This window comes from Ornithorhynchus anatinus, chromosome 10, assembly GCF_004115215.2.
Source record: "Ornithorhynchus anatinus isolate Pmale09 chromosome 10, mOrnAna1.pri.v4, whole genome shotgun sequence".
Classification (NCBI taxonomy): Eukaryota; Metazoa; Chordata; class Mammalia; order Monotremata; family Ornithorhynchidae; genus Ornithorhynchus; species Ornithorhynchus anatinus.
Window position 1 is genome coordinate 12,719,737 of NC_041737.1, and position 16,210 is coordinate 12,735,946.

The 16,210-nt window shown below is 42.6% G+C and overlaps 1 protein-coding gene across 3 annotated transcripts in view; it reads left to right on the top strand.

Annotated features, from left to right (window-relative positions):
• The window catches only part of FARP1 (FERM, ARH/RhoGEF and pleckstrin domain protein 1), a 240,275-nt gene that overhangs the window by 164,289 nt on the left and 59,776 nt on the right, over positions 1-16,210 (top strand). For all 3 annotated transcript variants that reach the window (XM_029073300.2, XM_029073298.2, XM_029073299.2), the window contains exons 5-9: positions 201-279; positions 8,583-8,680; positions 9,855-9,969; positions 12,051-12,198; positions 15,904-15,999. In XM_029073300.2, coding sequence (XP_028929133.1) covers positions 201-279; positions 8,583-8,680; positions 9,855-9,969; positions 12,051-12,198; positions 15,904-15,999 — 536 coding nt within the window. The remainder of the gene's footprint in view (positions 1-200; positions 280-8,582; positions 8,681-9,854; positions 9,970-12,050; positions 12,199-15,903; positions 16,000-16,210) is intronic.

Sequence of the window (16,210 nt, forward strand, 5' to 3'; positions counted from 1 at the left end):
GTGACCTGGGAGAATGACTTTCCCTGTCAAAGTTCCCAGAATATGAATTACTCATGGTTGGATGTGGTCAACCAGTGGCAGGCAAAGAGTTTTCAGGAGTTATTGAATAATGTTAATTATTTCATGTTTACCATTGAACTTTCCCTCTCAGTAAATTTTGAAATTTATAGTTCGTGATTTTTTTCTACTTCTTTCTGTAGGACCAAAGCATGTACTTGTTAAATTTGTGGTGAAATTCTTCCCCCCTGACCATGCTCAACTTCAAGAAGAATTGACAAGGTGAGTTATATCCTCATCCGTACCTGGTGAAGGTAGCAGTAAAGAGGTAACATCAGATGTGACATGAGATTCCATTTATCTTGTATGCTCTGCTTCTTTCTCTAAATTTTGAGGAAGCAGCATATCATATTGAAAAGAGGAAGGGCCTGGAAGTCAAGAGGACCTGCATTTTAGTCACGGTTCTGCCATTAGTCTGCTGTGTGACCTTGAGCAAGTCACTTAATTTCTCTGTGCCTTAGTTACCTCATCTGTAAAATGGGAATTAAGACTGTTAGTCCCATGGAGGATATGGCCAACCTGACTATCTTATATCTACCCCAGCATTTTGTGCAGCACCTGGCACATGGAAAGTGCTTAACATACGCTATAAAAATGCCAGTTACAGACTGTTGAATATAAAGGGATGTAAAGAGGGATTAAGAACAAACATCTTTACTGTTCATTAAGATCACACAGGGACAGGGGAGGAAGACCAATCAAAAACCTATGTGAGTGTGTGTATGTGTAAGAGAGACTGAGTGAGTGAGTGAGTGAGAGAGAAAGTGTGTGTTTTTCTAGTTTTGGGGGGGAAGTCGGATACTCATCCGCCGCTGCTTTTCCTTTCTACAACCTCAGTTGCTCCAATAAACTGCTGTTGCTATTGGATTTTCCAATCTGATACTAAAACTAAAAAGCAACAGATCCATAAGTGGTATTTAGTGAGCATGTACTGTGGGCAGATCATTGTACTAAGCATTTGGGAGAGTACAGTAGAGTAGGACGATATAATCCCTTCCCTCAAGGAGTTTATAGTCAAGCAAATCAGAGCATCCAGCACTGAGTGGGGAGGCAGTGTTGCCAAGTGGAAATGTGAAATCGGAGGTCCCAGGTTCTAATCCTGACTCTGCCACCCATCCACTGTGTGGCCTTAGGCAGACCACTAAACCTCCCTATGCCTCAGTTTGCCCAGCTGTAAAATGGGGTAGCACCTGAACCCTACTTCGCAGGGGTGTTGTGGGGAGTAAATAAAAATAACTAAAGTGCTTGGGCAATAAAAGCACCAAATAGAAACTCATCCCTCTAGACTCGAAGATCATTGTGGGCAAGGAATGTGCCTGCTTCCTCTGTTGTGTTTCACTCCCCCAAGCTCTGCATATAGTCTTCTCTTCTTAAATATTGTCGAATTGTTTCCGATTCCCAGCGACTTTATGATTCTTTTTCCATTGAGTTTTCTTGGTAAAACTATGTAAGTGGTTTACCATTGCCACCTTCCATGCAGTAAAAACTCAAGTCTCCGCAGTTGTCTTTGATTTACATTTTGATTACTTAATCATCCACCTTTGACTCTTTCCCATGCCACTGCTGCCCAGCAAAGGTGAATCAGCTTTGTCTGATGCATTGGCTTAGCACTTTCCATTATGGGTAACCCTGATGAGTTAGTAGTGCTCAATAGCTGCATTTGATTAAGTCTCCTCCCTCTCTTGGGCCCTTGCCTCTCTTACCCTCTGTCTTCTAGGGGTTGTTTGTGAGTGGTGATCAACCTTGTCATTTGGATGAAGTGCAGCTGATTTAAACTCATTTTGGTTAAGAGTGGGGTCGTTCCTGATCCTGAATAAGTGTGTTCTCGGAGTATGTTTTGGGGACTCAGTCTTGGACTACCTTGTTGAGCTGATAGTCAACTGTTGTGGGCTGATCAACAAAAATAAATGAGGGTAATTCTTCTGTTATATGTTCTGGTGCTGGGGTCAGCTGTCCACATTATTCTGTTACCTCCTGCATATTTGAAAAATGCGCTATTAAAAATCTGGTTTTCACAGGAACTGTTAATTCTCCTCCTGAATAAAGCTATTGTCTGCGGTGGGGTTCTGTTGTAAAATTTTACCCTGTGCTGGATTCTTGAATTATTAAATCCCAGGCTATCATCAAACCAAACGGGCTGGATTATTGTGCCAGGTTCTCTGTCAGTGCTGATAAACATCTGTACTTCTGCACTCTGAGCTGGAGGGATTAGTTGGCGTTCTTCAGGATTTCAGTAGAGCAATTTCTTTAACTTTCCCATGAGAAAAATAATTTCTCAATGATATGAAGGACAACTGATCTGGAATTTCTACTGTACTAAAATCTGCTCACATTTTCAAACTGGACACTGTGCTGAGTCCAATGATGTCTGGCAAGACTCCTGGGTTCTATATCTTGAAGTGGTCCAGGGTCCAGTTTATCGCACTGCCACAATCCAGAAAATGTCAAGTGACAAATGACGTGGTGCAGTGTCACTGATAAATGTTCTGGATGTGTTGACCTCCGGGGAGGGAAGAATCAATCAGTGGTATTTATTGAGCACTTCCTGTGTGCTGAGCACTGCACTAAGCACTTGAGAGAGTACAGTATAACAGAGTTGATAGACACGTCGAGCTAACGGCCTAGAGATATTAATATAAATAATTTACTAATATGTACATAAGTGCCATGGGGATGTGGGAGGGGTGAATGAAGGGTGAAAATCCAAGAATGCAGAGGTGATACAGAAGGGAGTGGGAGAAGAGAAAATGAGGGCTTAATCAGGAAAGACCTTTTGAAAAATAGTAATAATAATCATGGTATTTGTCAACGCTTACCTTGTGCCAAGCACTGTACTAAGCACCAGGGTAGTTACAAGGAGGAAGAACGGGTACTGAATCTCCATTTTTGCAAATGAGGGAACTGAGGCACAGGGAAGTGAAATGACTCACCCAAGGTAGTTGGCAGAGGCAAGATTAAAACTCAGGCTCTTCTGACTCCCAGGTCCATGCCCTCTCCGTTAGGCCATGCTGCTTCCCTTGGGGGAGATGTGCTTTTAATAAGAGAACTTTGAAAAATCAAGACTAGACTAGATGTTAGTAGCACTGTAGTTGAACCTCTTAGCTTCCAGGGTAACTTACTGCTACACATTTATGAAGCTTCAGTAAAAGCAAGCTGTACCTTTTTGCTAAACAACCATTAGTACTGTACTGAGTGCTTGGAAGAAACCAATAAAAGCCAAAGACCAGGTCCTTCCCCTCGAAGAGCTGAGGGGAGCATTGCTTTATTGTTTGTTACAGTGCATGCTAAGTGGAAAGTTATTTTGCTGACTTCATTGCTCTTATAACTGAAGGGGAGGGAAGGGAAATGTGAAGACTCGTAAAATTAAATTAGAATGCCATCTGAGATTTCAAAAAGAAAGTTTTCCTCATAGGGCCTCTGTAGATTTTTTTGGTTTTTTCCTGATTGGTCAGCCTCGGCACACTCTGTTACAGAGCCATCTCCTCCTTTTCTCCTTCGGTCTTGGGGATGAAGGAAATCTTCCATGACAGCAACTTCCAGGAACCCCAAGCTGGGAAGAAGAGTGATAGTAGTAATAGCATTTATTAAGCGATGGGAAAGAATACATAGATGAGAATTGGCTATGGTCCCTGACTCTCAAGGGGCTCACAATCTAAGAACAAAGGAGGGGAGTAACAGAAACATAAGGAATCATTTCAGTAGAAAAACAGTATGAAAAAGACAAAAATAGTAACAGAACACTGGTTAAAGGAGAAGTTCCATGTTCTTCAGTGCCTTGCCAGAGCTGATCAGAGTCCAGTAGTAAAAATAGCCATAAGTCACCCCAAACCCAGTGCTTTAAAAGTGCCACTTCATCCTCACCCTATAGCTGAGGAAAGAAGGGGGGCAAGAAGGAAGGAAGGGAATGAGAGGGAGGTGGGGAGAGAGAGAAAGAAAATGACACACACACACATTAGAGCACAAAATGGGTCCTGATGTCAAGGGAGAATGGTAGCTTTGGAAATTCTGTTGGAGCTTACCTGCCTGAATTACCTAATGCTCTTTGCCCTCTACTGAGATTATTTCTTCAGACGTACAGGGAGATGTGATAATTTAATCTTGTAACAGTATGATGAGGGGAGAGTGGTCGGGGGACTACTGGGGCCCCCAGATGGAGTAAAATAAAATCAAGGTTTCAAAAGGAGAGATATTGAGGTTTCTCTTCAGTGTAACCATCATGCACTCTCCTCACCTGGACCACTATGGAGGAAAATCCTGCCTGGTCGCTTGAGCTATATATAGATGCCTATAGCTCTTTTTGAAATGTGCTCCTTTTCCAAGGATGATGTTACTGGCAGAGAGGTCCTGTCTGTGTGGGTGATTGTGGCTGACAAAGCCAGTAGGTGACCAACATTATCTTATGGTAATAATTAAGCAGTTATTGTATGCCGAGCACTGTACTAAGTGCTGGAGTAAATAAACAGTAAGCAGCTAGGAGACTGCCCTTGTCCCAAATAGGGCTCGTGCTTTAAGCAGAAGAGAGAATGGGTATTGAGTCCCCCTTTTTACAGATGAGGGAAATGAAGCACAGAAAAGTTAAGTGACTTGCCTAAGGTCACATAACGGGTAAGTGGCAGAGCCACTGCCACTCAACTCCCAGGCCCTTGCCTGCTCTTACCACTAGATCACATTGCCTCTTGTTCTTTGTTGCATTTAACGTGACTATTCTTAATAATAATAATGTTGGTATTTGTTAAGCGCTTACTATGTGCAGAACACTGTTCTAAGCGCTGGGGTAAACACAGGGGAATCAGGTTGTCCCACGTGGGGCTCACAGTCTTAATCCCCATTTTACAGATGAGGGAACTGAGGCACAGAGAAGTGAAGTGACTTGCCCACAGTCACACAGCCGACAAGTGGCAGAGCTGGGATTCGAACTCATGAGCCGTGACTCCAAAGCCCATGCTCTTTCCACTGCGCCACGCTGCTTCTTTACAAGGGTAAATTTCAGTAGGCGTGGCCCTCTAAAACAGATCTGAGTTTGATGAGGTAGGCATTTTTAGGGCATCCTTTCTAGCCTTTTCCCCATCTGGGGTAATCAGTCACCAAAAGCTGCTGCAGTAACACACATTTCTCTATTACATCCACCTTTTACTTCATTATTGACCGTGTCACTCCATGTTACTATGAAAAGCATTGGGGTCTTGTTCTACTTACCAAAGGGATATAGCAACATGGACTATTAATTGAACCTGTGTACATCCTCAATCCCATTTGCCCGATCGAAGATGGAGAAGGGGTTTTATTCAGGCTAACTCCTCACTCCTTTCTCTTCCCCTTCCCTCCCCTCACCTCTCTTTCCATCCCCTTTCCTCTTTCCCCCTCCTTTCCATTCCTTTCCTTTAAGTTAAGTGACTTGCCGAAGGTCCCCCAGCAGGCATGTGACAGAGCTGGGTTTAGAACCCAGGTCCTCTGATTCTCTTTCCACTAGGCCATGCTGCAAGTCTCATTTTCTTTCCTTTCCCGCTCCCTCCCTCCCTCCCTCCACTGAGCTTTTTAAATTCACTCTCCGTGCTGTCGTCTCTGCATGGCGGCTGCCAGTACTGGGATCACTTGAATCGACTGGAGTTACTCCAGGCCCATAAATCTCAGCATTTTGTCAAAACTGTAGTGGCAGAAATGTCACCAAGTGTTTCGCGAATATGTGTTCACCTTAAAAAGCTACATGACCACATGAACCGTAAACAGAGAGCAGCCAAGGGGACTGAGCTGCCAAATATACAAAATCCTTTAAGGACTCATGATTTTGAGACACATTTGTGGAAGACCACAGAAGTTTTAAAATGAAGCATGTGTTTCGTCTGTTTTTCAGGGATTTTTTCCCCCATTATTACTAGATAAATGGAACAAGAAGAGTAAGGAAGTCTTGAATGATGGCCAGCACCCCCTGGAAATGTACAGATTCTTAAAATCTTATGCCACCTCAGAGTCTAAGAAATTACTGTACTTGATGACCTCCAAAGATCATAAATGGCCTTTGAGGAGCCCTCGCTCTAAGTCAGACAGAGCAGTCTTATGTTACTTTTTTTTAAAAATCAGCTTTATGGAGTAAACTTTTGAAATGGTGAAAAGCATTTGGACACATTCCCATTAAATCAAACTAATATTAACCCTTTGTATTAACCCTTTGTTTCACTTGAAAGAATTGACTAATGAAGTTGTGGTCTCTAAGCACCAAGAAATAAGAGTATCCATACTTTAAAATGAGCTATTCTTCGCAGATTGAGGAGTCAATCTACTATAGATAGCTGAGCATTACTAAAAATCCTCCTTTTCCACCAAATATTTTGAGTTGCAATTTTGTACAGTTGCTGAACACTGCGTGGCAAAAGATGGAAACCCTGATGTGGTGAGGGAGAAGGTAGAAGTAGTGAGGTGAGGTGGAGTTTTTGAGGGGAGGCAGAGAGGTTACCAGGTTGGTGTGGGAAAATGAAAAGACTGGGGAAACATGGAATTTGAAGGCAGCTGCTCCTCCCTCCCCTGCCTTTTTTTTCTCCCCTTTCTCAGACCTGACTCCTCAAGTGTATGGCTCACCTTCTGCAGGAGGCCCGGATGGAGACTAGCATGGTTGAAGGGTTTTTTTAATTCCCTGTTAGGCCATACTTTGCAACTGTTCTGTCAACAGAGGACCTTCTCTGGACACCCACGAAGGAAGGGCAACCTGCACTCCGATTGCCAGCCCCCTTCCACAGTGCCTGAAGCAACAGCCCCTGCTGACGGCCCCTCCAACAACCTCTACCGTAGTATCAGGGAAGGTGGCTGGGACCAGAACTATTACAGTGAGGGACTGCAAACTGCTGGCAACAAGGAAATGGGAGCAGAGAAGAAGCGTGGCCTAGTGGAAAGAGCACGGGTCTGGGAGTCAGAGGATCTGGGTTCTAATTCATTCATTCATTAAATCGTATTTATTGAGTGCTTACTGTGTGCAGAGCACTGTGCTAAGTGCTTGGAAAGTACAATTCAGCAACAGAGACAAGCCCTACCCAACAATGGGCTCCCCAGCTCTGCCACTGCTCTGCTAGGTGACTTTGGGCAAGTCGCTTAACTTCTCTGGGCCTCAGTTCTCCTGGTTCTCCCTCCTACTTAGACTGTGACCCGCTTGTGGAACAGGGGCTGTGCCCAACCTAATTCACTTTTATCTACCCCAGCACTTGGAACAGTGTTTGACACATAGTGAATACTTAACAAATACTAAAAAAAAAGGGACATGCTGTACCCCCTTTCCATACTAATGAGCCCCAACCATCAGCTTCAGGCACTTGTAATCAATCTCCTTCTATATGCATGATGTCTCCCCGTCAGTTATAGAGCTAGCAATAACCTAGGTAGCAGCACAGTCATCTTTTATAAAGGGTCAGGGCAGGAGAGACACAAGTTTGTTTTCAGTTGAAAAATATCATGTTTGCCTGTTTAATCACTGGGCCGCCATGATTTTTGTGAGGTCAATCAATTGTATTTATTGACCTCTTACTCTGTGCAGAACACTATACTAAGTGCTTGCGAGAGTATACTAAGCTTGCGAGAGTATACTAAAACAGAATAAGTAGACAGGTTCCCTGGCCATATTTCTTGGTGCCTCAGTTACCTCATCTGTAAAATAGGGATTAAGGCTGTGTCAGCCCCATGTGGGACAACCTGATAACCTTGTATCTACCCCAGTGCTTAGAACAGTGCTTGGCACATAGTGTTTAGCAGATGCCATTATTATTATTATATATCGAGCTTACAGACTAGAGGGACACTAAGACTAGAGGCCAAAGGATAAAGATGGAAAGCAAGCATTAGATAACCATATTTTAGTATTCAGTTTTAATATAGAGTGATGCTTACATAAACAGTCTAAATGATTTCTTAGTGGTTTTTTTTAATTTTTATATTCCACCCCGGCTAGAGTGTAAGCTGTAAGGATGTCTCATGCTTCTGATGTATTTTCCCAAGTGCTTAATAATAAGAACAATGATAATAGTGCCTGCTAAGCACTTACTATGTGCAAGCATTGTACTCGGCACTGGGATAGATACAAGATAATCAGGTCTGATACACAGTCCCTGTCCCACATGAGGCTTACAGTCTACGTAGGGGGGACAGTGGATTTTCAATCCCTATTTTACAGAAGAGGAAACCGAGGCATAGAGAAATTAAATGATTTGTCCAAGGTCACACATCAGGCAAGTGGCAGAGGTGGGATTAATCAATCTGTCATTCAGTGGTATTTGTTGAACACTTACCGTGTGCAGGGCACTGTACTAAGCACTTGGGAGAGAACAATATAGCACATTTGGCAGACACAAGGAGCTTACCATCTTAGAGGGGAAGATGACATGAATACGAACCATTAGAATCCAGATCCTCTGCCTCCCAGGCCTGTACACTTTCCACTGTGCTTTCAATATATCCGGAGGGCACGGAAAATGTCATTACTATTATTGCTAGTGTTTTGAGAGTTGTCTTTTTACACAGCTATCAATGTGTCTTTTTGTTTGCAGGTACCTATTTGCGTTGCAGGTGAAGCAAGACCTGGCTCAAGGCAGGCTAACGTGCAACGAAACTAGCACTGCCCTCTTGATTTCACACATTGTACAGTGTAAGTTTGTTTTTTAATGAACCTACCTACCAACCTACATTCCTTGTCAGTTATTTACTGTGGCCATCACTGATGCCAAGAGTGAACACCAACATGTTAAATGGAACAATATAATCTTAGGTTTACTTGAAAGATCTTCCCCCATAAAATGTTATGTTTTGGAGTTTGCTTTCAGGAAGCTGCATTGGACTATCCTTTGTCTGAAAACAGTTTAATTGGAAAAAGGCAAATAGCTTTGATTCTTTGAGTTCTGGTTTTATTATTAATATTCTTTTTATCATGTTAAAAGCCAAGTCTGTTGCAGATTGTACTCTATACTCTGTACTGTTCAAAGTAGAGTTCAGCAATATGCTCAGATTGTCAGACTGAATCTTAACAATACTTGAAACACTTCTGTCTATCTAGAAACATGGAAAATGAGAATGCAGATCATTAAGAGAACACTCCCCATTAACCAGTCAGCACTGTTTTTACTATTCAACTGAAATCATAGTCCAGACGGCACTTCGCTGACCAGATTGTTTTTCTCAGTTGCGTAATCTAACAAATTTTGGTAGGTCAAGCAAGCTTAGGTAACTGAAGATATGATGTTTTCTTTGCCCACCTTTGTGAGAAATAGTGGTTTCTTCTCTGTATCTTTTATTTCCTCCACTCATGACATTCGACCCACCTGCCTCTGGTGAGGCTGATCTTTATACACACGTACATAAAATATACCTCGCATATTTATATGGGTGTATATATTTCTTCTGGGATATACCACTATGTCCTGCCTGATCTGGAAAGGGAAAGGCCCATATGTCCCAAGAATGGAAATCTCCTGGCAGGCCACCCCAGAAACATTTTGCAGCTGTGAGTCCGCAAGTATGCCCAGAAGGAATGATCTAAATTGATGAATTGATGAGACCACACACCTTTGGAAATCCAGGGGGCAAGTAGGCATAATACCATCCTTCATTTCAGAGATGCTGCTGCTGCCGGTAAGATCCTATCCATGTGTGGCAGTGTGGCTGAGAAGCCTGATGCACAAGTGGTGTGTGATACACCCAGTCATGCTGTTTGCAGTTATCAAACAGTAATTGCCAAAAACAAAGCAGAGAAGCATAACACCCAGTTGATGTAGTGCCAACTCAGTATGACAGTTTTTTGTTTCATTTGTTCTTTTATCCAATAGCTGAAATTGGGGATTATGATGAAACTGTGGACCGGGAACACTTAGCAAAGAATAAGTACATACCTCAGCAAGAAGCAATAGAAGACAAAATTGTGGAATTTCACCATAACCATATGTAAGTCCTGCAGTTTTATTTTTTTGACTCTATCCTTTTTTGGAAATAAAACCATAAAATCATGGATTTATCAGCACTGTAGAGAGCTCATCTAGTTTATCCCTGTTCTCCAAACCTGACTGTATCTGAACTACCCTGGTGGGCAGTCAGCTGTCTCTCCAATTTTAAAGGAAGTTCTGAAATCTCAGCATGGTCCAGGATTGGCATCAGGTAATTCTTCCTTCTTTATTATTGAATGACATGTTACCGAAGTTTAACTCTGATTCCTCTGATGTGCACCTCCAGTGGGGATTTTTTAGAATTTTTTTTAATGTTGTTAAGTGCTTATTATGTGCCAAGCACTGTACTAAGCGCTAGAGTAGATATAACCTAATTGGGTTGTGCACAGTTGAGATTTATTTTATATTGGCTCTCTCTCCTTTAGACTGTAAGCTGGTTGTGGGCAGGGAATGTGTCTGTTATATTGTACTTCTGAGCGCTTAGTAAAATGCTCTGCACACAGCAAGTGCTCATTAAAAACGATTGAAAAAAATGAGACTCACAGTCTTTGGCCCCATTTTACAGATGAGGTAACTGAGGCACTGAGAAGTCAAGTGACTTGTTCAGGGTCACACAACAGACAAATGGCAGAGGTGGAATTAGAGCCCACGTCCTCTTATTCCCAAGCCCCTGCTTTTTCCACTAGCATTTCACCTAGGAGCGTGTTCTGAGTCAACAAAGATTCCCTGAGGCCAGGACTCTTCCTTCCTTGGAAATGAAACACATAAAGTTCATTGCAGGCTAAGGTTGTTTAAGAGCTTCTGGAGGTTGAGGATGTTATGATAGGATTCCAATATTTTTTCACTCCCTGAGTTTGTTTTTCCCTTTTTAGTCCTTTTTTTTCTAAGCAGCACTGGCTATGTTAGGGTAAGGGATTGGAACTTGGACAATAATCTGCTGAGGTTTTCTGAAATCATCTGTAAAATAGGAATTAAGACTGTGAGTCCCTTATGGGACAGGGATGGGATCCAACCTGATTAGCTTGTATCTATCCCAGTGCTTAGTACAGTGGCTAGCACATAATAAGCACTTAACAAATACCATAAAAAAAAGTTGGAAGGGTTGTATCAGCAAATGGGAGGCAAAACTGTTGGAGAATTTGAAGGAGGCAGTTTCTGAAAATTAAATCTGTCTGTACTGGATCACTTTTACATCTAATTTATTTTTTAAAAATGATTTTTCTCCTCTCAATTTGCAGTTCACTGGGGTTACTCACCGTATTCATTTTCCTTTGAATTGGCTCCTCTACCACACACACACTTTCTGTCAGATGATCCTGTTGCTTTTCAAGAATTTTTATTTGAGGGTGATGTGGCAAATTCGTTGAACCACACACTGTTTACTCCTCTGTTTCTACAAATTATACAGAAAGATCACAGGATACCCGGCTGGCAACACGAATACTCCACCATCAGAGCGTCTAGGTGCAAGCAATTTTTGTTTATTCACATACATAGATTTTCCATTTGTAGGTTAGGTTTTTTTTTTTTTCAGTGTGTGGTATTTTGTCAGTAGGAGGCCTGACTTTTTTCCTTGGCATGTGTTTATTGAGTTGATAGGAACTCTGAAAAATAAGCTTTAGTAACTGAGGAATAGCTAATTTGATTCTGGATTCAGAAGGCATTATAGTCATAATGATGCCACAGTTCCTTTTTTTTCCCCCAAAAAATGTGTTGCCTTAATTATTTTTGTTGCATGCAAGCTCATTTCTATTGAAAATAACTGAATCATGTTTGAACTCAATAATATTTTTGTTTTATATGGCCCTCCCCCGCCCTCTGAGAAGGAAGCCCTGTTAGATTCCAAATGCTATCTGAGTTTGCAGAAGACATTTGAAGTTTTTAGTTACCTGAATCAATGGATCATTTGTTTCCTTTGCTAGACTTTGGGTTACAGTGAACAGGGTACCTATCATCTGATCAGCTCGGCCCTGTTTGTGATGAAATGCCTTTTTGTGCCCCCTAAAAGCCACTTAATCCCAAGTTAATAGACATTGGGAATTCATATCTGCTGCCCTTTCTTTTTAATTTTTGTTTCCTAAGTGGGCAAACGCCAGCAGAATCCGATTTCCAGCTTCTAGAGATTGCCCGACGGCTGGAGATGTATGGAATCCGGTTACACCCAGCAAAGGACAGAGAAGGCACTAAGATCAACCTGGCTGTTGCCAACACGGGAATTCTAGTATTTCAGGTGAGAAAAATTCTAAACACTTTTCAACTTTCCTCACAGGAACTTTATGACAAAGGCAGGAAATGAAATTCCCTTTTGGGAAAACGACTGTTCCCCCAGATGATAAACTTTAGGACTCTTGCAAGTTATTCCTAGGAGTGAAAGGAAGCATTTCCAATCAGTTCGGTTTTCAGTCTTGGGGATCAAGTGTGCCTTTCTAGCTTCTTTAGTCTCAACTTTGCACTGAGGTTGTTTTTTAAAGTGAGAGAGTCTACAATTAGGAATCTTTAAGCTCTAAATTTTGAGGACCCCAGGGATCTGTATCCTTCAGTGGTGATTGTAGTACTACTATGGTATTTGTTAAGCGCTTACTATGTGCCAAGCAGTGTTCTAAGCTCTGGGGTTGATACAAGGTAATCAGGTTGTCCCACATGGGGTTCACTGTATTAATCCCCATTTTACAGATGAGGTGACTGAAGCACAGAGAAGTTAAGCGGCTTGCCCGAGGTCACACAGAAGACAAATGGCAGAGCCGGGATTAGGACCCATGTCCTCGACTCCCAAGCCCATGCTTCTTACCACTACTCGAGTAGAGTAGTGATGGTTTTTGCAGAGTGCCTACGGGGTGCACTGCATTGTACTAAGTATTTGTGATAGTCAAAAATAACATTAGAAGTCTGCCCTGAATCAGTTGATCAGTATCACTTATTGACCACCTATGGCATGAGAGGCAATGACTCAACACGGTAAACCATTTGTAAAGAAGCCTGCAATGGCTGGAAATCATTTTAACGTCCTTTGAAGTATTGTTATTATGTAGCTGTACTGGTGGAAAAATCCTCAATAATTTATCTGAGCTATTGTTTAAAATTTGCTGTTCTGCAAAATCAGTACCGAGTCCAGTGACTGCTGAAGTTGCTGGGACATTGTGTTCCCCGGGCAGTGATGAGGAGGTACAGATATAAGTAGTGATATGAAGCTCAGTATGATCAGAATGCTGGTCAGTCAGCCGGCTTGAAAGGACAGGTTAAGTGATGTATAGTCATGGGAAATCATGCTCACTCAAACCTGTCCCCCATGGTGGCCAAATTGGCATCCAGACGGTAAGAGTGGGGAAATCATGCTCACTCAAACCTGTCCCCCATGGTGGCCAAATTGGCATCCAGAAGGTAAGAGTGGCTACTCAGAGCCACAGATGGGGAAGCCATGGTTGGTGAGGGAATCCTTTGTTTCTATTTTGAATTAGCCACTCACTCCAGAGGCGCTCGGGATTAGCAGTTAAGAGGCTGGGGGTGGCGGGAGGCCAGTCCTTAAAGTGATTTGATGGGAAGGGGCTGGGGCTCATACTTGGTGAGTTTTGCATCCTCATAATGGACTCCAGGCTGCAAAGCCTAGACCAATTGATTGTGACTTCTCCTTGCGGGTCTGTAATTTCATCAACGGTGAGGAACAAAGAGCATGTGCCAAGTCCAGTTATATAATAAAAAGAAAAGCATATTTGGGGTAATGGGCTAACTCAGTCGCATGACCTTCCCCTCTCAAGTGAATCGTTTCCCAGCTGAGAGATCCAGGTGTGTCATTGATGAAACACACACAGTTTTTAACTATCCCAAGGTAATGGTGCAATGTATGAACTGTAGAGCTGATAAGATAAGAATAAGCTGGCTTTGAAATGAAATAATTCTACCTTCATCTTTCCTTTTTACTTTGATTTGCAATAATTTAATTTCTCGAAAACACTTGCGCAAATTCAACTCTCATAAATCTGGTGGCAGAGCAGGGAAAAGGAGATAACTAGTAGCCAATAGCAGGACCCAGCTAGTTGATGTTCCAAGGACCGAACGTTCCGTGGAAGGCACCTTGTGCTTAGGAGAGTCTTGGTTGCTATCAACCCTCCCCAAAACAACCCTTTTATTTTAAATCATTTTTAATAGCACCTATCAGCATTCCATTTTTAACCCTGGGACCCAGGTGCGTTTGCAGTTGCATTTGATGTTAGAAAATGGGGAATAATAAATTCTATCGTCTGTCATTTACTATTGTTATTGTATTTGTTAAGCAATTACTGTGAGGCAAAAAACCGACTCCGTCTAGTGATTAGCAAGTCAAGTTGGATAAATGGAGACATAGAAGGATGCATCAGAAACAATAAGAGGAAATTAAAAGTTGTTCTTCATTGTTACTATTAATAATAATAGTGAGCAAATTCAGTTCTGCCACTTGTCTGCTGTGTGACCTTGGACAAGCCACTTAACTTCTCTGTGCCTGTTACCTCATCTGTAAAATGAGGATTAAGACTGAGAGCCCCACGTGGGATGACCTGATTACCATGTATCTACCCCAGTGCTTAGAAAAGTGCTTGGCATGCAGTAAGTGTTTAATAAATACCATTCTTATTATTAATAATAATAATTTGTTATTACTAAAGATGAGACCATCCAAAAAAGGATTCTAAATTCTGGGGTCTAGAGTAGGACTAGAACAGATCCCCAACTCACCTCACCATTGATTCCTTTATTCATTCAATCATTTTTTGAGCACTTACTGTGTGCAGAGCACTTGAGTTACTATACTACTACCGTCTCCATCCCTTCTTCACCCCCTACAACTGCACCAGCCTCATAACCTGTTGCCATGATCACTCCCTAGTTGAGTGCTAAATGGTCAGTACAATGCTCTGCACACAGTATGGTCTCAATAAATATGACTGATCGATCAATCTGTCCATGAGCCCTTGCTACCACCCCTCTTATCCCAGCTCATTCTTACCTTCAGTCGCTATCTCTCTGCTTAATGTATTTGCCACCATTCCCTGCACCCACACAATACCATGTCTTCCCTTTCCCCATACCCATCCCCGTTCTAGCATTTCCACTTCCAGGAGAGCCTCAGAGAAATTTCTCAGCTCACTGCCTGTGACTCTTCTTTTACCCCCATGCAGACGGATGCCTTCATATAAACTACATAGGTGCCTTTTCTATGTTTCCAGATGCGCTGAAAAGTGCTCAGCACACAGTGTTAACCACTTACTCTGTGCCAAGCACTATATTAAATGTTGGGATAGATACAAAATACAAGCACCGTGGCTCAGTGGAAAGAGCCCGGGCTGGGGAGTCAGAGGTCATGGGTACTAATCCCGACGCTGCCACTTATCAGCTGTGTCACTTTGGGCAAGTCACTTAACTTCTCTGTGCCTCAGTTACCTCATCTGGAAAATGGGGGTTAAAACTGTGAGCCCTACATGGGACAGCCTGATTAGCTTGCATCTACCCAGTGCTTAGAATAGTGCTTGGCACATAGCGCTTAACAAATACCAAATTAAAATAATCACAATCCCTGTCCCACGAGAGATTCACAGTCTAAGTAGGAGGGAGTAGGATTTAATTCCTGGTTCCCAGATGAGGCACAGAGAGGCCAAGTGCCCAAAATCCCACAGGAGATTTGTGGCAGAGTCAGGATTAGAACCCAGGTCCTCTGGCTCCCAAGCCCAGACTCTTTCCACTAGGACACCTTGCTAGACATCCGTGTTCTAGTCTGGTTAGTCATTTTAAATCCCATGCTCCATGGTCCTCACCCAGAAGATCTCTTTAAGAGCTGCTAAAGCCCCTCTGAGGAATGGTGTTCATGTAGCTCTCAGGTATGGATTGCTGGATGAATATTAGCAGGCTGGCAAAGTCCTTTCCTTGGCTTATGTTGGACTGTTGCACAGCTGTGTCTTTCTTTCAGGGTTTCACCAAGATCAATGCCTTCAACTGGGCAAAGGTGAGGAAGCTGAGCTTCAAGAGGAAACGTTTTCTCATCAAGTTGCGTCCTGATGCAAATGTAAGTGGCTTCCAGGAGTGGGGTTTCAGAAAGGTGTTCTGAGCATTGTTCCAGTCCCTGCATCTGAGCTAGGCGGGATCAATACACTTCCTTAGGTTTGAGACAGGCGGATTGTCTCTTTCGGGTCTTCCCTGTCTTTGTGAAATGAGCTTTGTGTCTCCATCCTTAGACGACAAGTTTCTTCATTTATCATTTCCCACAAAGAGAGGTA